The sequence below is a fragment of the Coregonus lavaretus genome (assembly GCF_964263955.1).
Source record: "Coregonus lavaretus genome assembly, chromosome: 38".
NCBI classification, from domain to species: domain Eukaryota; kingdom Metazoa; phylum Chordata; class Actinopteri; order Salmoniformes; family Salmonidae; genus Coregonus; species Coregonus lavaretus.
In genome coordinates this window covers 3352773-3372098 of record NC_140025.1, presented here as the reverse complement: position 1 = coordinate 3372098, position 19326 = coordinate 3352773, and the positions used below count along the sequence as shown (strand labels likewise).

The following is a 19326-nucleotide window of genomic DNA, read 5'->3' as shown; positions in this document are numbered from 1 at the left end:
CAAGGACAAGGGAAATACTCAATCAAGTATTTGAAAGAAAATGAATCCTATTTGAACCCAGGTTATATAGCTTACCCAGCCAGATATTCTAATTTATTGACTGAGCGCAGGGAGGACTTAAAACCATCGACCTCTGCGAAAGTCTGTGTGGGATTTCACACATAAATCTAAGGGTGTGAGAGCCAGGTGGTTGGGGCCTGGGTTGGCCCCTACAGAGCCTGCAGGGCCTGGGGGATATGTTTGGAGGAGGAACTGACAGAACCATCCATGTGAGACACAGGTGTGATCAACCAACTGTGAATAACTCACCCCACCTCATTACATGCAGTAAATCACAGCAGAACACTATTTGTTGTAACTCAATATTGCATAGTGTTGAATTAATCCTCATGTACTGTAATGATAGCCTTGATTTGTTGATGCTGTAAGAGAGTTGGTTAAGAACCTGGTTAAATGAGTAACCTTGCCTGAGACTTGACAACTTGCGTTAGTTCCTCAAGCTAATGCCTTAGCTCAGCGGGCTAACACAGTCGTGTCACCCAGCAGAGCCGGGTTTGAGCCCCAGTCAGTCACACGGTCAACTTGTACTGCTATAATTGGATAAGTAGATGTATTTGTGTCAGCAGCATGCAGACTCCGTGATATCTCAACCATGAACTATCTGGACCGAGACCTCACACTCTGCTCTCTTTTGCTAACTTTCTCCTCCTGAGTCCAAGACTCTCTATCACAACAGGACAGTGTGGTGTAGGGACTAGTTGGCCTACGTGCAGTTACCAAGGTGATTAAGCTGCTCTTTCAAGCCCAGGACTGAAGAAGCACCTCTTCACTTTGTGACAGAGGATCAAGGTCTCAACCTCCACAAGGCTCACACTGTCTCACATCAAAACACTGATGACAGTTCAGCTGGAAGTGAAGGGAGGTGAGGGGGAGCCTAACCTGCGGGAAGCCCCGACACAGGTCCTCTCCTGGGGCCCCATGTCCCACGGGAAACTGGGGCGGACAGGGTGCCTCAACCTGGGCCTCTGCCATCTCCGTGGCCCCCTGCCTTCCGTTGTGCCCTTTGATGTCCTGAGATGTGTGGGATCCGGGGCAGCCTGTCTGTGGAGCTGTCAACCTGAAGAGAGGCCTCCTCCTCGTCGGGTTACCCAGGAAAGAGTGAACCGTGGCTGGACACAGTCGTGGCTACAGTGTGGAGGGATGGATGGAAGCATCAAGGTCCCTCTGATCTGATGGGACATTCAAAGGCCTAGCTGATTGTGCGCTATCCCACTAAGCCTCTGTTCTTCTCACTGTGATATAGCCAGAAGAGATGGAGAGACAAGGGCCACAATTGTTCTTTAATCCTGGGTCTGATATGGTTGTGTCACAGAAGACTCCAGGGAATGGGTTTGTGGAATATCTGTAATACATTTACATCTGTGTTCTCTAGGATAAGTAGGCCTCCATCTTTGAAGTGAAGGCAAGAACTTTAGATACAATGTAATTGTTATGTAAAGCTGATTAAACAGTTAAACGTAAGCAATCCTTCTTTCATCAGGGGAACATCTCATTAAAATATATTAAATATGTTATTTCATTTTCTTGCATGGACAACAGGACAATATTAGACAATCAAATCAAATAAACGTATTTGTTATTGCTCTCTCATCTTAACAATGTCAAGTCTATTGTTCTCGGTTACCCTCTGAAAGGCTTTCAATGTTAAAAGTAAGCGTGCCAAAATGAAGTGAAACAAAAAAAACACAAAAATTTATTTTTCAATCAAAAGTATTGTTTTGAGAATATTTGTTCAACAAATTGTAAAAATTCAAAATTAATAGAAAACATTTTTTAATCAGCAACAATTAATAAGCATTTGTCAAGTGCTTTAGTTGATAAGCTTATACACAATCAAAAACACAAAACATATGAATATGCGACAAAGCACGTTAAGTAGAGTGGTTCTTCAGACTTAGTATCAAATAAGGAATATTTAGTGGTTACAGTTACATTTTTATGTAGTTACAGTATTATGAATGAATATTTATGCAGCACTGCTGCCCTCTGATGGTATGATGGTGCTATTGGAAGTGACTAAGGGGTGAAGTTTCCCTATAGGTACAGATCTACGATCAGCTTCCCCTCCCCCAGTCCCAACTTTAACTATAAGTGGGGGACTGGAAAACTGACCCAAGATCAGCATCTAGGGGCGACTTCACTCTACACCATTGGAGGAGCTGCAGGTTCCGTGGCTTCAGGTTACAGAGTGATCACATGTGTTCAGGGTGGTTCTGCAGACATGTGATAAACTCCTGCACAGCTTTGCCCTCAAAGCAGATCTGATACACAGAGGCAAACAACGGAAACCTACAAGACAAAAAAATTGCACTAAATCTCAATGCAGCAAGACGTGGTTCCATTAGCAGCAATCACCATTTGTTAAGGAGAGCTTCAGTTAATATTTGAAGCTAATTTGCTTAAATTAATGTAGTGAATGAGTAAACGAACATTGGAGGAACATTTGCAAGTCATTAAATGCATTAAAAGGTAGGCTCAGCGATACACGAAGTAAACAGAAATATCGGGGCAATTTCTGCAAGAGCGTTGAAGCATGAGGCTAAACTTCTTCACTCTTTTGATCCCATAGCCATCATTACATTTACATTTTAGTCATTTAGCAGACGCTCTTATCCAGAGCAACTTGCAGTTAGTGAGTGCATACATTTTCATACTGGCCCCCCGTGGGAAACGAACCCACAACCGTGGCGTTGCAAGCGCCATGCTCTACCAACTGAGCTACAGGGGACTACATCATGTTGTAGCAGCGTGAAGCGGGCCCGTGCACATGCGCAGATCCTCTGTGTGACTGTGTGAGAGCAAGAAAAGTAATATCGCAGAGTCTCACTTTAAGGTGAAAGAGTTGTACTCACTTGCTAATCATGTCTCTCTTCTTTAGAATTTTGAACACCTCAGCGGAGGTTTGTGGGCCTTGCAGCTTCTGGCCATTGAGCATCTCAGCCTCTAGCTCTTCAATAGACTGGAAAGGTATGCAACATAGTTACTTACTTTACTTAAAGCATGTATACGCACACACACAAACATACCATGAGTTTTTTGAAGTGTTGGATATTAATATCTTAACTGTTATCAATCTGACAAAACAGGTGAAAGTTGTACTGGTCACAGCACAGTCACATCTCTGAGTCGTAGTTGTCTAGATATCTCACCTTGGATGTCTTGGCGAAGGCCTCAGCCACCTTGCGGTTGCGTCCCCCGTAGCAGGTGGTGATCAGGTCGGCGACCCCACAGCTCTCCAGGAATGTCACGGAGGACACCTGGCCCTTACAGAACAGCTTGGTGAAGGCAATCATCTCCATCAGCCCCAGCCGGATCACCGCAGCCTTGGTGTTGTCCCCAAAGCCCAGACCGTCACAGAACCCAGCGCCCACCGCTACAATGTTCTGGGAAGGAGAGAGTGGGAAAGGAACCATGAGTCTTATGTACAGTCTTCTACTCTTTTTTTTTTTTTTTAGCAATATGATTCATGGTTTATAAAAATATTTATTTACAATGTGAGCAAATAAAACAGTGGAACGAAACATAGGCCTTCTGTGTAAGTTACGTTCACGTTGTAGCTATATGTAGCAAAAGTTGTTCTCTTTGAACTGAATTGTAAATTGTACCTTGAGAGCCCCACAGAGTTCTACTGTGTCACTCTCCTGCACCACGGTGATCCTGAAGTTGGGAGTCTGCAGCAGCTCTTTAAAGATGTGTCCGTTTGCTTCGTTCTTTGCTCCTGTTCAGGTAGTGATAGAAAGTTAAGATAAACATAACTGCATCAGTGGGAGTTGCAACCCAAGTGAGGACAGAAAACATTACAGCAATATTCTAGATATTATATAAAAAATGTCTTACCAATTGTGGTCTCACAGAACTTCTCATCAGCCACTTCGTTGGCAATGTTGGCCCCCATCAGGACGCTAACCTCGATTTCCAGTTTCTCGCGGATGATGTCAGAGATGAGCTTCAAGCCCTCTGGGCCTTCATCGATGCCCTGAATAAGGACCAGGGCAGAAAAGAGATCTTAGGCTGCCTTCAATCACTCATTTTGTAACATATAACCCTAGTTACCAGCATTTGGGTGGCTAATTTTTTTTGACTAGGCTACTGTTACATAATGAGTGTAAAATCATAGCCATGATGATAAGTTCATACAGCTGAGACTTTCCCTGAGTGATAAGAAGCCCGGTATGAAGCCAGAGCAAAGTCCGACATAAATTGTATAGATTTTAGCAATGATTTTTCAAAGAGAGAGCTGGTGTGAAAAATAGGTAAATGACATTACTTTGATGAGGGATATTCCAATGGTTCCCTGTGTAATATGAGGTTTCATCTGATCACAGAGCCTCCCAATGAACTGATGTGGAATGACAAAGATCAGTATGCTGGCCCCTTTCACCGCTTCTGTGATTTCTGGAACAGCAACCTGGTAAATTGGAGCGGAAAAAGATAGCATGATACATTGTACTATTCATGATGGATGTTACTGTGTAGTAGCATGTATCATTAATCTACATTACAAGCAGTGGAGGCTGCTGAAGGGAGGACTGCTCATAATAATGGCTGAGCAGATAGGGCGGCGCACAATTGGCCCAGCGTCATCCGGGTTTGGGGAGGGTTTGGCTGGGGGGGGGGGGGGGGGGGGGCTTTACTTGGCTGATCGCGCTCTAGCGACTCCTTGTGCCGGGCCGGGCGCCTGCAGGCTGACCTCTGTCATCAGTTGAACAGTGTTTCCTCCGACACATTGGTGCGGATGGCTTCTGGGTTAAGCGGGCGGGTGTTAAGAAGCGCGGTTTGACGGGTCATGTTTCGGAGGACGCATGACTTGACCTTCGCCTCCCGAGCCCGTTGGGGAGTTGCAGCAATGAGACAAGATAGAAATTGGGGAGAAAAAGGGGGTAAAAAATATATATAAACTACATGATATATTGTCAAAAATTATATCCTGATATGTAACTGTACAGATTTCTTACCCCAGCACTATTTTATAAGGTTAGTGTTCCCACATGGCCATATCTCCATGTTACAGCGCTTTATTAAGGAAGACTGATGGAAGGCAGAGAAGACCACCTGTGCTTAATTAGCTATCTAGCATGATTGAACACCTGTGTGTAATTAGCTATCTAGCCTGCTCGAACACCTGTGTCTAAGCATAACTGGGAAGGAAGTGTAGTTTGTCATCTGGAGGCACACAGCCATATGGATCTGTGCAAACATGATACAGTAAGTGTATCTTTTTTATTTGAAAGATTATTTCTCGGTGATATGAAAGATAATTCCATGTTTCAAAAACCTCTTTACAAGCGATGATTATTGACGTTTCTAAATGTTAAAACAAAGCGATGGGATTGTAGTTCACATGGGCCCACCGGTAAACGGTACTTATAGCTGAGAACCCTTGGGATAAGGCAGAATGCCTTGTTAATGCTTTGGGTTCTTGAGAACAAACCAGACACGTTGTTAGCTCTGTATAGGTCAAACTTCACTCATCTTATCTGTGTGTATCCTTTTACAATCATAAAAACATGTCCGGAGATAACTCCAGAATTATTGCACAACTCAATGATTTTTAATTTTGAGGCAAGAATCCCATATTAAACAAAACACAATACTAACCACATTTTTGGGAAGCTTGTGACCCGGTAGGTATTTGACGTTCTCATGCTCTGTGTTGATGATTTCTGTTAACTTTTTGCCATCGATCATCTCTTCAAACACCCACATGTTGACAATGGGGTCAAACCTGTTGGATCCCTTTGCATTGTGGCCGACGATTTTGGCTATCGCAGAGCCCCTAGGAAATTATGAAAACAGCGATTTAGATAGGAGGGCAATGGAATAACGCCATTCATATTTTCAAAATCACACTCGCAAAATGAACAATATGCTAATTATGGGGATACCATAACCAGCCTACATTCAATGAATGTAGATCAAACTTCTATATTTGATATTCTATGAAACTACATGCAAGTTGTCAATTTAGCCAAATAGCAGCACTTTGTAGTTGGCTACATTATGAATCAATCAGTGGAATTCATGATGATACAATGTTGTCGAATGCAGGCACATGCAAATAGAGAAAGCCCATAAATATACCAGTTTCCAGATCCAACGATGCACACTTTCTTAGCAGGCATTGTTAAGGTAGAGTAGCAGGCACGATTCCTTTAAGTGTTAACAGATCAGTAAAATGCCGTGTTTATATCCATGTCCATAACTTCCTTATACGCCCTAGTCGTGTGGGCAGCACATTGTTTTTAGCACTCCACCCTTTTTACCTGTATATAAAAGAAGAGAGAAGTTTGTACAGGTTAGGGTTCTTCTGGGTGTGCAACCACGACGAACCTGTCATGACAAGTATGGACAGACATTTATGCTTGGAGAAAGTCCTATAATTTTCTCGATTTGCAGAGCTCGGGTGAGACACACAATTCTCACTGTTTGTCATGCAAAATGACTGGAATATATACCGGCGGTAGCTCGATTGGGTATGTGCCAGGATATATTTGAAGATGTGTTCTATTGCTACAAAGGCAACATATTTCGATAAACTTTGTAGGCTACAATTTTCCTTATTTATTTTTTTTGCCAATGCGGAAGTCCTTTCATGGAGTGGAATCACATGATTCCAGTAACGTGTCGCGTCATCGTGAAGCCTGTTAGAAGCGATTTGGATCATGTAAACACCGAACTAACACGCCACTGTTTTTATAATAATATATTGTGATGGATTACTTCATCAGTCGTTTAGATAGATTTTCATGAACGATAGCTATGTGTTTTGTTAAGCCATGCACAGAAGAAATCCGTCTGTGAGCAAGGCCTTCAAGTTAGCAAATCAGGTCTAGAGATTGCTGTTTTGCTAGCTGTCAAGCTAGTTAGCTAGCTAACGTTTCTGGCAAGGTTTGTAGCTTGTTAGCTAGCTATACGTTGGCTGTGACTATGCAAGGGGAAACCGCCACGGCAATACGAATCTCGGACAGTGAAGGGAAACTGGATGTCTTTCTCCAGAAAGGGACGCCTGGTAGTTCTACAAGAGGGAGTTCAAAAGGCTGGCAGTACAGGTATGCTGACTGTCTAGCTAGCTAGGCTAATTATGTTATATTAATATTTGGCTAACCAATCGTGCTAACCTAGTTAGCTAAGTTTGCTGCAGTGATTTGTTTGGCTAGTAGGCAGTGCACCACACATCTTCAGTTGGTAACTAGCAAGCCTTTGGTCAAATGTTAGCTGGCTAGCCAGCTATGGTTTCTAGCTGAGCTTACTGACTTAGCTATTAGTTAGTTAACAGGCTAACCAGAGGAATCAGAGGTTCATCTGGAGTTGAATTTTGCCAACCCACTGCTGTTATTGTAGCATAACTAGCTTTTTTGCTAACTGTCAATCATTTTCTCAATCTCTGCTCTATTCAGTGACCACATGGAAAATATTGATGGTTACCTGATGAAATACACCAATTTGGTAACAGGATGGCAATATAGGTGAGTGGGCAGCCCTGGTTGAATAACATTGAACGGTGCTATGTGCATTTAGCAAAAGTATTTACAGTATGATCAAATCAACTAAACATACTATTGAATTGATTCAATGCTTTGTCAACAAGCATCTTGAGGTCAAGGGCGTTGGGCCAGTAACCAAAAGGTCACTGGTTCGAATCCCCGAGCCGACTAGGTGAAAAATCTGTCTATGCCCTTGAGCAAGGCACCTAACCCTATTTTTCTCCTGTAAGTCGCTCTGTATAAGAGCGTCTGCTAAATTACTCAAATGTAAATGTCAACGTTTTGATTGAACGTTCTGCCCTTCATGCAGGTTCTTTGTCCTCAACAATGAAGCGGGGTTGTTGGAGTACTTTGTCAATGAGCAGTCCAGGCCCCAGAAACCTCGCGGGACGCTCCCCTTGGCAGGGGCGGTCATATCCCCCAGCGACGAGGACTCTCACACCTTCACGGTCAATGCCATCAGTGGGGAACAATACAAGCTCAGAGGTAAAACACACACACTATTGTCTGTCTCTCACACTCACCAATCAAAACAGCTTCAACAACTCATACAAGAGTGTCATGCTGTTTGAGTAGTCTGGACATGTATGGTTTGCATTTCAGCACAATGTTATTATATCCTCAATGCATCAGTCAGTTGTTGGACAGGCAAGATACACATAGTCACTGTCAGACTGTTGTACCAAGACTTCAGGAATGGGAGAAAGCCGGTAAAACATATGCAAATCAATACGTGATAATGGAGGTTTTCTCATTATCCTCGGTCGGAGAGGGATAATGTTGTCGTTATTGATCCATGCAGAGAGAGATTCACTCGGCTGCACAGTAATGAGCTCACTCGGTTCAGGCACCAAACGAAAGAAAACTGACTGAAACAGGGATGCACTAACTGAACATACCCAATAGGAAATTCTCGTTTGAATTTTCAGTTGCAAAACATTTTGCAACAGTGTGCACTAATGAATGTGACCCTGTTGTGTCTCCCAGCCACGGACGCCAAAGAGCGACAGCACTGGGTGAGCCGGCTGCAGATCTGCACGCAGCACCATACTGAGGCCATGGGGAAGGTAAGGGCAAGGGCTTTTCGTCTGACACTCACCCACTTTCGCAGACACTTGCATGCAGACACACAGTTGCATGCACACGCAGACAGGCACACGCACTCAACATCACACGCTCTTTCTCTAACTCTCTCTCACTCACAATGTTTTCCCTTGATCCAGACACTCTGCTAGCTCGTTTTGTTATGCAATCCCATTGATCGTGTCCATGGTTGCCTGTAACATGAGCTTAATAACAGAAGTGCAGAGGGGATGTCTTGTATTTAGATTAGATGTAGTAGTGTTTGTGCTTGATAATGATAATACATTGATGGGAACTCTAGCTACTATTCATTTAGCTTAGTTATGAGCCAAGACCATCCTAGATGCCAGCCTTTGAGTGTAGTATTGTAACACACGAAAGACACCCCTGCCTGCATCATAGCAGACAAACTGGGGTATGTGACACTTCCTTATTTTTCAAAAGTTTGACCTTCCTTTCCTGGCTGAAGTCAGTGAGTCAGCATTACTCGGTGGGATTTCCTTCTTAACAGATGTACACTTTCTATTGAAATACTGAGAAGACAGAATGTGACAAACCACAAGCACGATGCAAACTATTCTTGGATAAATTGTGGCGTAACCATAATGACTCGATTCAGTACAGTTCACATTGGCCTTAATTCGTCTTGCATCTTGAGCACTTGAGTTGAAGACGATCAACATTTACAGAGCACATTGACATGACACCATAAGGTCACACAAATAGTCATAAACAAGATGGCTCCATAGGTTAAAATTCCCCTAGGTACAGATCAAGGATCCTCTTCCCCTCCCACAATCCTAACTCTAACTCATAGAGATAGCAGACTCATCATTGATATAACTCGTTTTAACATGGAAATGTCCATTGAGGGCTTCCACCATTTTAAAGTAGTCAACTGGGTGGGGATTCCTATAAGTTGGGAGCAATCAGCCAATGAAGAAGAAGGAGGAAATGGACTAAGCCTCATTGTCGCTGCCCATGCTGTCACAGACACTAGAATGGTACAGATACAAAGATGAGTCCTCTATCTCTATGCTGTAACCATTAGTAGAGGAAATGTTAAACTGACCCAATATCAGTGTCTAGGGGCAACTTTACATACATCCCACAAGCTCCAATGATGAAAATATACTTTTTCCCAAGATACTATCGCAGATGAGATGCACTGTATGACACATTTGTTGACCATCTTGTCTTGGTCCAGAGTAACCCTCCGCCCAAGTCTCGCAGTTACTCCATGGCGTCTCAGGGGAGCGCCAGCTCGCCCCTGTCCCAGCGAAGGCCCAGCCAGCTCCAGAACCAGAACGCCGCCTCCTCCTTCAGCATGACTCAGCTCCACAAGGGCTCCTCGCTGTACTCCTCCAAGAGGTCCCTGCTGCCAGACCATCTGCTCGACGCCAGAGAGGTAGGCTGGGGATGGGGACGGTAGCCATTTCCTCGTGAACCAAAATAGAAGTGGGGTTTAGCAAAGCTTAGTGTTGTTTCTTTTCCTCAGTGTTTTGATTTATTTTCATCTTGCGTGTTTTTGTAATAACTTTGCGTCTCGACAGGAATGACCGGTGGTAGAGAGAATAATATATCTTCTGCCTTATTTGAAATGTATTTTGTCTTAGAGGGTATTCTCTTCTTAGTCTTTTTACCCTTCTTACCCAGCTTTTTTGTTTAGTGTCATTTTATGAAGACCTTTCATCCATCTAGGACTAGGTTACAGGGACTTCTTGTTTTAATCTAATGACGGATATAGCAAGCACATTTTTACATCGGTATCATGGGACCCCTGTAGCTCAGTTGGTAGAGCATGGCGCTTGCAACGCCAGGGTTGTGGGTTCGTTTCCCACGGAGGGCCAGTATGAAAATGTATGCACTCACTTAACTGTAAGTCGCTCTGGATGAGAGCGTCCGCTAAATGACTAAAATGTAAATGTATCAACTTACTCCTCCGGTTCCTTCCGCTCTTCTTCCTCCCAGATGATGACACAGGCCCAGGGCCAGCACCGAGACCTGATTCATATCATCGAGGGCCTGCCCCCGGCCACGGGCCCCCTCTCCCCACTGGACCAGGACCTGCTTATGCTCAAGGCCACCTCCATGGCCACCATGAACTGCCTCAACGACTGCCTGCACATCCTGCAGCTGCAGCAGGTGGCCCGCCAGGGGAGCTCTCTGGGAGGTGAGGGTGACCGCTGGGGTCGGAGGGGGAGTAGGTCCTTACTGGTACTAGTAATGAGTGTTCATTTATGAACTCCAATGAAAAGAAGGGGATCTGTGTGCATGCACTGTTAGTTTTCTCAGTGGGTAGATCTCTATTGCCAGGCTTTCTCAGATTTGCCTTCTAGATGATGTTTAATTTAACACTGAAGAGAGCAAGGTAGAAACTGTTAAGTTACCTTCTCTTTGACCCATTTCTCAAAGTTAGCCATGGAAGTCTACATGGATGAAAGTGTTTTGTTTCCAAGAATGACTTTAGTCATGTTTAGTTGTCTGCGACATGTACTAGACACACATCATGTGCTTGCACAATTCTACCTCACAAATCATGGAACTGCACATGTAGACCCGCCCAGTCCAGATGTACTCCGAAAGCCGACGGTGGAATTATTTTCCATAATTGATGAGGGAGCGGTACTTATTCTTATCGGCTGTCTAGGGTGGTAACCAGATCTCTCATTGGGTAACTGAGTAATAACAGCTCTCCCAATTAACCAACTTTCTTCCTTTTTGATCACACAGCACCATACTGACAGCCAAGAGACCTTACCAAAAATGTATGGCTGCTACTATCTCAGCCATTTCTTTTGACAGAGCCAACTAGACATTGTGGAATAGGGGAAACGGGGAAAAGCCGTCACAAGTTACCGGTTTGACGTAGGAGATCGTAAGAGATCTTGTTACCTGGCATCCATATTTCATTAGGCCCACAAACAGGACGGAACCCGGGGATGAGCCAATCAGGAAAAGGTGTCAAGGATTGTGTGGGCCGTGCTAATTTGAAAGGGCCTCGCCTCCCACCCAAACACCCATAGAAATACCCTATGTGGCGCTAATGCTAACCCACCAATCAGGCGGTGCGGACATTTCCTGTTGGCGCGGCATAAAACGTATCTCGATACTCAACGGGGATCGGGTTAACGTCTCCATCCTGTGGTCCTGGAGAACTGTCAGGGGAATACGCCAGCCAGCCACCCCATCCAGCCAGCCTGGGTCTTTTTTTGAATGGTTGCTGGCTACAACCTCATTGTTTTGGTTGGGTAGTCTCAAGGGGTCTTGTAGCGTAGCCTAGCATGAGTACCTCTGAGCTAAAGACCGCGGTGGCCGCCGCTGTGTCACGTGTTACAGGACCTACCATTGAGTGGCTGGAGCCCAAGCTGCCGGACATCCTGAAGAACGGCGGGCCCTTGGACAGCTTCAGCACCGGGGGAGAGGGAGGGCCGCTGGAGGGCAGCCTCCTGGAGCTGAGTGCCACGGAGCCCTGCAGTTTCTCTGGGGTAAGGACACAGAACATTAATAGTCCCAAAAGGGCTTTTCACAGCCAAACTCTATCAATCTCTGAGCAGGAGTGCTGATCTAGGAGAATCCATTTAGATCATAATGAATAGGACTATAAGGCAAAACAGGTTCTAAATCACTACTCCTACTCCTAAGACTTTCTGAATAAAGGCCCTGGCCTGGTTACGCATCCAGCATAGTTACTGGAGCTGTGCTGGAAAGGGCGACATGAAAATAAAGTATTTGAAAAGTGATATAGGCGTATCTCTTTGGACAGGACAATTTGACTTCAGTACTTTTTTTTATTGAATAATTAAATAAATAGCAATGTTTCCAATGATCAATTTGTCTAACAATGTGTCCATGGTCAGATAGGGAGGCTGGTCAAATAAATATAACTAAATAAAGGCCTTTTATTTTATTTCATGGCTTTTTGTTGTAGGTGCTTCAGTTTGACTGTTTTTCAAGATGCAAGCCACAACTTTTGTTGTTCTCAAAGTAAATATTGTATCTCCTGCCAGGAGGAGATTGACGGAGAGGACGAGGTGGAGGACGCGTTCACGGAAAAGGAGGAGGAACTGGGGGCGGTGGAGGAGGAGCGCAGTGTCATCCTACACCTGCTCTCGCAGCTCAAGCTGGGCATGGACCTCACGCGGGTAGGTCGAGTTCCACAACGCTCACACCGCTGCCCCCCCCCCCCCGGACACAGCCTGAAACATACATTGGGCTGGACCAAGGCCCAGATAGACAGACCATAGTGGTGTCTTGTTTTCCTTCCTCTGATTGGCTAATGTAAAGGACTGCGTACTGGAGTTAAGAAATGCCTATCGTTTTGCTTTTTTTTTTTTATGTAAATTTTTTTTTTGTCATTTAGCAGACGCTCTTATCCAGAGCGACTTACATGAGCAATTAGGGTTAAGTGCCTTACTCAAGGGCACATCGACAGATTTTTCACCTAGTCTGCTCAGGGATTAGAACCAGCAACCTTTCAGTTACTGGCACAACGCTCTTAACCACTAAGCTACCTGCCGCCCGACTTGTTGACTTCATAGTAGGGCTGGGTGATATGGACTGAAATCCATATCGCGATAAATTGCCTTAATTGATGCGATAACACTAAATAGAACGATACGTTTTAAAGTTAATGTGCACCAGTTTTTTTATTTGTATTATCCTTTAAACTAATACTACTAGTTTGATGGTTTTAGCCATCAATTGTCCCATTAACAATCACCCATATTAGCAAACTTATTTCATTTCAAACTTCACATTTCTCTAGTATAGGCTACAAAATGCATGCAATAAGTGATCGGTATGGTCTGTGTCGATCATTTTCCGTTGTCGTCCCAGCTCTAAATTCAGTTTCCCATGGTTAGCAGCAGTCTGCAAGTGTAGGCTCAAAGCCAGATGGGTGTCGGATGGTAGTTGGTCAGTTAATCAATTCATGAAAAGAGAATGTGTTCTCAATAACCTCAAATTGCAATTCAAGCTTTGTTTGAATGAGGTTTACCTCATAGCTACATGTCATTATAGACCACACACTAGGTTATTGAATGGTTCTCAATAACCCACCTGCTTCAATAAAGATCATAAATAGTTATGTCTCCTCAGGTGGTGCTACCCACCTTCATCCTGGAGAAGCGCTCCTTACTAGAGATGTACGCTGACTTCATGTCCCACCCGGACCTGTTCGTGTCCATCACAGACGGCCAAGGGCCCGAGGAGCGCATGGTGCGCTTCGTCGAGTACTACCTCACCTCCTTCCACGAGGGCCGCAAGGGCGCCATCGCCAAGAAGCCCTACAACCCCATAATCGGCGAGAGCTTCCACTGCTCCTGGAGGGTGCCCAGGTCAGGGGAACCTGCTAAGGATGCCCCCTCGCCCCCCTCTCCTCCCCAGGGAAGCCCCACGACCGAGGAGGAGGACGGCAGTTACGAGTTGCGCTTCGTGGCTGAGCAGGTGTCCCACCACCCGCCCGTGTCGGGCTTCTACGCCGAGTGCCCCGAGAGGCGGATGTGCGTCAACACCCACGTGTGGACCAAGAGCAAGTTCATGGGCATGTCCATCGGGGTGTCCATGATCGGGGAAGGTAAGGCCGGCCAGAGACAGGGTATCGATTTATTGCACCATCTGTGTGACACGGTGCATGCTAGCGCCAGAGCGGTTTGAAATCGAGAGACTCGGCTAGGGATTAGGCCTACTTCCTTCAGACCAATGTCAAAGGGAGAGTGGACATTTCTTCCATACTAGTTACTGACAGGAAGTACTTATTGTTGAGTCTTTCGACTTCAAACCTCCTGCTAAAAGTGGTCTGTAAGATGCATCTGTCTAATGCTAACAATATAAAGTATAAACCATATTGTAATCTGTGTGTGTAGGCTGTCTATACCTGCTGGAGCATGACGAGGAGTACACGTTCACGCTGCCCTGTGCCTACGCTCGCTCCATCCTTACCGTGCCCTGGGTGGAGCTGGGGGGAAAGGTCAATGTGAACTGCACCAAGTCGGGATACTCCGCAGTCATCACCTTCCAGACCAAGCCCTTCTACGGAGGCAAACTGCACAAGTGAGTGCCCCTCACAGAGCACACACACACACCTGCAGAGGAATTTCTAATGCTGTCATTAAATTGTTGCATTGGCTTTTGGTTAGGTTTATGTCCCTGTGCGGTTACATCATATAGTTATTTCCATGTTGTTTTTAGATTTAAAAATGATTTTTATGGATCCTATGACTCCCTGGAAAACCGGGGCTGTTGAGGAGTGGATTATCCCGGCTAAAGAAAGATTCATTGAAATGTGGTTAATAAACAAGTATTTGAATAATTTATAAAAGCCACAACTCTTTGGATTGAAGTGACCTCAAATTGTTTTGCATAGTTTGCGTGGAGAGGCTGTGATTGGTTGATATCGTTGACCATGTGTCCTGTTCTCCTGGCGCCTCACGCAGAGTGACGGCGGAGGTAAAGCACAACGCTACCAACGTTGTGGTGTGCCGCGTGCAGGGCGAGTGGAACGGCATGCTCGAGTTCAGCTACCAGAACGGCGACACGCGCATGGTGGACGTCACCAAGCTGCCCGTCACTAAGAAGCGGGTGCGCCCCAACGACAAGCAAGCACCAACCGAATCGAGGTTAGACAAAAAAGTTGAAATATGAATATGCTCCGATGTATTTTCTATGCTTTCCGGTGAGGTTGTGGCATAAATAAGGACTGTAGATGAAAATAATGTGTATAGTTAATTCTGGTGCTGTTACACCTCTGTATTGTTGCCTATATTGTGCATTGTCTCAGTACTAGACATGATACACTAGATAACTGTGTTTTAGGCGCCTGTGGCAGCACGTGACTGAGTCGCTGCGTCAGAAGGACATTGAGAAGGCCACGGAGCACAAGAGGATCCTGGAGGAGAGACAGAGAACTGAGGAGAGACACCGCACTGAGACAGAGACCCCATGGAGGACCAGATATTTTGAGAGCGAGGTACGTAGAACATAATCTTGACAAACCCTTTTCATATTTAGTGTGCTTGCTTCAGCAAGACCTGGGGAGCCTGGGTCAGACATGCTTTTGGACAGCTGAAGCAAGCACACCCATTTTCTTCGGGAAACGTTCTAGTATTATTGTGTTTCGTTAAGCGGTCAGGCATTTTGACACCCAATTTTGCTGGAAAAATGCAAGGATAATGGACGCATCTCATGAGGCATTTTCAGTTTATATTCTTCAGGAATCAATGGATTTTGATATGAATATTAATAATGGATTCTCTTCTGTCAGACATTTTAATCTCACAGATTGTACATATATTTTTTTTGTAATGTTTTCTATGGTCTTCTCTCTATGCTAGGGCGAAGGCTGGATGTATCACAAACCACTGTGGAAAACACCCGCTTTGAAATCTTAATCCTACCGGTCAGTGAGAACCCATCTAGAACTGGTGTAGCCACGAGACTGACGCTCTCTTTTGGTTTGTGTGTGTGTGCGCGAGTGTGGGGTTATTTCCTAAACGGTCGAGGTAAAGCGTGTCCTCCACTTACATGCATACGGATGCAAAAGTATTGGGGAAGCCCTATAACGTGACGACAGGCTATATAGTTTCATCTCACACTCGATGTACAGCTCAAACCTCAAGGTAGTAGGTACAGGCTTTTGTACTGATGGTCACTTTTTGTATAATCCACTCTGAATGAGGACATATTTCTTGTACAGATAAAAGGTACTCTATTTACGCCGCCTTAACAATCGTATGATGACGCGCTCTTTTGGGTTGTGTTTAAAGTGTTGAAGAATCAGGATTCAGCAAAGGGAGTTTTGTTTTACAGTGACGTCGCACATGAGATTGTGAATCTAAATGCATCGTTCAAAGTACACGACCGTTGGCGTTCGACGGTGTGAACTGGATAGCCATACTCTGGGAGATGATTGGCAAGGCCTGGGTCATGTTCATTAGGGCATGCGACAGAATGTTTTAAAACGCATTTCAACGGAAAATGAGTTATTGGACAAGTACATACAGTCCCGTTTGGTGCTTAATGAACATGACCCTGCACATATTATCATGTCATAGCTTGGATAAGACACGCACACACACACAACCTGTCACTACATTGAACAAGTTTATAATGGGGACAGTGTTCCTGAATTCATACTGTAGGAAATGAATGACATTACTCCTTTTGGATTTGCACAGACATCTCCATTTGGATGATTCCATCGTTTAGAATGATTGACAAGGCTAGTTTGGCATGATACAGATAGTATTTTAATGATTAGCCCCCCCCCCAAAGTGAATGCATTTATTGATATGAGATGTATGATAAAGTAACAATCATTCCTTTTGCAGTCCCAAAGGGATATAGTCCTTGCTTGCTTGAGGAATTTTGGAAAATGGAACGCATGATGAGTAATGTCTTTTTTTTAATCTACTGCAAGTATTATTATACTCTTACTATGTCTGAATTCCACAATTTGTTAATGTTTTATTATTAAAGCTTTTAACCAAATTAATTTGTTTTCATATGCAAACAAATGTTTTACTTATTTTTCTGGTTAAGAATGTAAATCTCCTGGATATCTCAATCTGTCTGTTCTGATTTTGAGCGCAGAATATAACTTAATACCTTCACTTCATTTGTTGATTTTGAATGAGATTACTCGCTCATGTTTCCTTTCAAAAGCTACGGTTCTCAAATTCTCATTCACCCCCCAAATGTATGTGAAATACACAGCAGAGGTTGAGTCTCATCCACACCAATGCAGTCAATATCAGCCTGGAAAGGTTCCCCACCCCCTTTTGATAGGTAGAATGCGGAGAGAAGACCTGTTTGAAGCATGGGATGTGATTCTAACTCTGTATTGATAAGCTATTCTCCATGTCATGGTGCCTTAAGCAATCTCTTCCTGTGTGGGTCTTCCATTCCAAGAGTATAGCATACCTCCCAGGGCCGGACTACCGCATTTCAACACATTTTGCCATGGTCCAGAGAAAAATTTGCAGTTTCATACTGCTATTCTACACATTTTGCCATTTTAAAGCTAATTTTCTGGCAATTCTACACATTATGCTATCTGGGGGCCCCCGACCTCCAAGGGGAGGCCCCCAACCCCTTCAGGTCAGGGACCCCGGGGCACATGCCCTGCGTGCCGTTCGGTAATCCAGCCCTGTTTGTTTCCCCTGTCACTGCTATGAATGATGCAATAGCAGAAAGTGTATGTAAATATTGATCGTTTTGGGGTATTTGTTGCATTCTTTCCTGTTTTGAAGAAAGACTAAGCTTAGTAACACAGACCCCTGAATGGTGTTACACGTGTTGACTTAGTTGTTGAATTACTCATTTGTCTTGCTGACCTGTGAAATGCACTGACGTTGAAGGAAACATGACTCCTTGTAGACTAAGATGATGTGTGGTAATGAATGATTAAATAAATTGCCTATCAATTGTGTATCGTGTTTCAACTATTTTTTGCAAAAAATAACTGGTCATACAAGAGTAATATTTGGTAACCCAATAGTTTCCTTATCGACCGTGTTTTACTTACATCATGAAACTGCTCAATATTCTAAAGTGGAGTCCTTGCCGACAATGGGTGTGTAGTGAGCCACACAACCAATACAGAGAAGCTAACTTTCTTTCTCTACATTTGCATGTTTGCCTAACAGTTTAGGTTAGGTTGGGCATGAGTTCTAATCCCTCTTTAATATTCCTTATGAAAAGAACCACACGTTCAAATACCTTTGTTGTAAATCGTAGAATGAACCACAGCTAGTGTGGGGAGAAGAGATGTGAATGTGTTTATTGATACAGGACAGATTTCAAGAAACTTTGATAAGAGCCCACTTGTGCAATGATTGTCTGGCGGTGTTCACATTGAAGGTTATACAAGATAACGTAATCAAGTTCAACTATAAACAATATTGGTAGTCTTACAAACAGCCAGTCATATCTTAATCACCCAAGAACTGTCGTCTCCACTCACAGGTGGAAGTTACAAAATGTGCCTCAATCTTGTTTGATGCCCTTCCCCCACACAGGGCACAGTCATGTTTCTGTGCATTCTTTCCACGTGTCCTCTTAGGCTTTGCTTTGTTGCAATCATTTGATGTATGTGTTTTTTTTTTCTCAGTGTGTATTCTCTGACTATTCAATGTACTTCTGGCACTAAAGCATTTTAAAGACGCGTGTAAGATTTATCCTGTGAATTTCCATATGCAATGTCAAATAACAGACATTTGTGAAAAAAGTGCAACAGTCATGGTAGAATGTGGTGTCTCCTGTCTGTCTCCTCATATGCCAATTCAGATTGGAACAATTAGTGAAACATTTACAACAATCCTGACAGCAAAACTGTTTCTCTCTCATTTGATTATCCTCATATGCACTCTCGTGACCGCCAGTGCTCAAAGATCTGTTACTAAAGCGACAATATGATTTCCCTAGTGTGAATCCTCATATGCATAGTCAGATTATGGCCATGCCGAAAATATTTGCCACAATAATGACAGCGATAAGGCTTCTCCCCTTTGTGAATCCTAATGTGAGAACTCGGATTACCACTATGAGCAAAACATTTTCCACAGACCTGGCAGCAATATTATTTATCCACTGTGTGAATTTTCAGACCCGCGCCAAAATGAAAACATTTGCCACAATCATTACAGCCAATTATGTTCTACCCTGTGTGGATCCTTGTGATAATTCAGATACCCAACTT

General features: G+C 44.0%; 2 protein-coding genes across 2 annotated transcripts; one reads left to right on the top strand and one right to left on the bottom strand.

Moving 5' to 3' along the window:
* Window positions 1-1319: 1319 nt before the first annotated feature.
* On the bottom strand, window positions 1320-6640 carry LOC311112270 (glycerol-3-phosphate dehydrogenase [NAD(+)], cytoplasmic-like). Its single transcript, XM_084155322.1, has 9 exons — window positions 6516-6640; window positions 6142-6323; window positions 5659-5836; window positions 4328-4468; window positions 3898-4036; window positions 3666-3778; window positions 3210-3443; window positions 2913-3019; window positions 1320-2349 (listed from the first exon to the last, which is right to left on the bottom strand). The coding sequence occupies exons 2-9, from the start codon at window positions 6180-6182 to the stop codon at window positions 2253-2255; spliced, it is 1050 nt and encodes a 349-aa protein (XP_084011448.1). The 5' UTR covers window positions 6183-6323; window positions 6516-6640; the 3' UTR covers window positions 1320-2252.
* A 61-nt stretch (window positions 6641-6701) lies between these two features.
* On the top strand, window positions 6702-18057 carry LOC311112269 (oxysterol-binding protein-related protein 11-like). The gene is made up of 13 exons (XM_084155321.1): window positions 6702-7109; window positions 7458-7526; window positions 7855-8030; window positions 8532-8611; window positions 9835-10035; window positions 10599-10800; window positions 11967-12115; window positions 12638-12772; window positions 13728-14205; window positions 14495-14681; window positions 15065-15247; window positions 15444-15597; window positions 15962-18057. Exons 1-13 carry the CDS (start codon window positions 6988-6990, stop codon window positions 16016-16018), a joined length of 2193 nt encoding a protein of 730 aa, XP_084011447.1. The 5' UTR covers window positions 6702-6987; the 3' UTR covers window positions 16019-18057.
* The last annotated feature ends 1269 nt before the right edge of the window (window positions 18058-19326 follow it).

Coding starts and splice junctions, on each gene's coding strand:
- LOC311112269 (XM_084155321.1), top strand. CDS start 6,988: ATGCAAGGGGAAACCGCCACGGCAATACGAATCTCGGACAGTGAAGGG. Junction 8,031..8,531: donor GGAACAATACAAGCTCAGAG/GTAAAACACACA, acceptor TGTGTCTCCCAG/CCACGGACGCCAAAGAGCGA. Junction 10,801..11,966: donor CCAGGGGAGCTCTCTGGGAG/GTGAGGGTGACC, acceptor CACGTGTTACAG/GACCTACCATTGAGTGGCTG.
- LOC311112270 (XM_084155322.1), bottom strand. CDS start 6,182: ATGCCTGCTAAGAAAGTGTGCATCGTTGGATCTGGAAACTG. Junction 3,444..3,665: donor AACTCTGTGGGGCTCTCAAG/GTACAATTTACA, acceptor TCTCCTTCCCAG/AACATTGTAGCGGTGGGCGC. Junction 2,350..2,912: donor AAGAGAGACATGATTAGCAA/GTGAGTACAACT, acceptor TTTGTCTTGTAG/GTTTCCGTTGTTTGCCTCTG.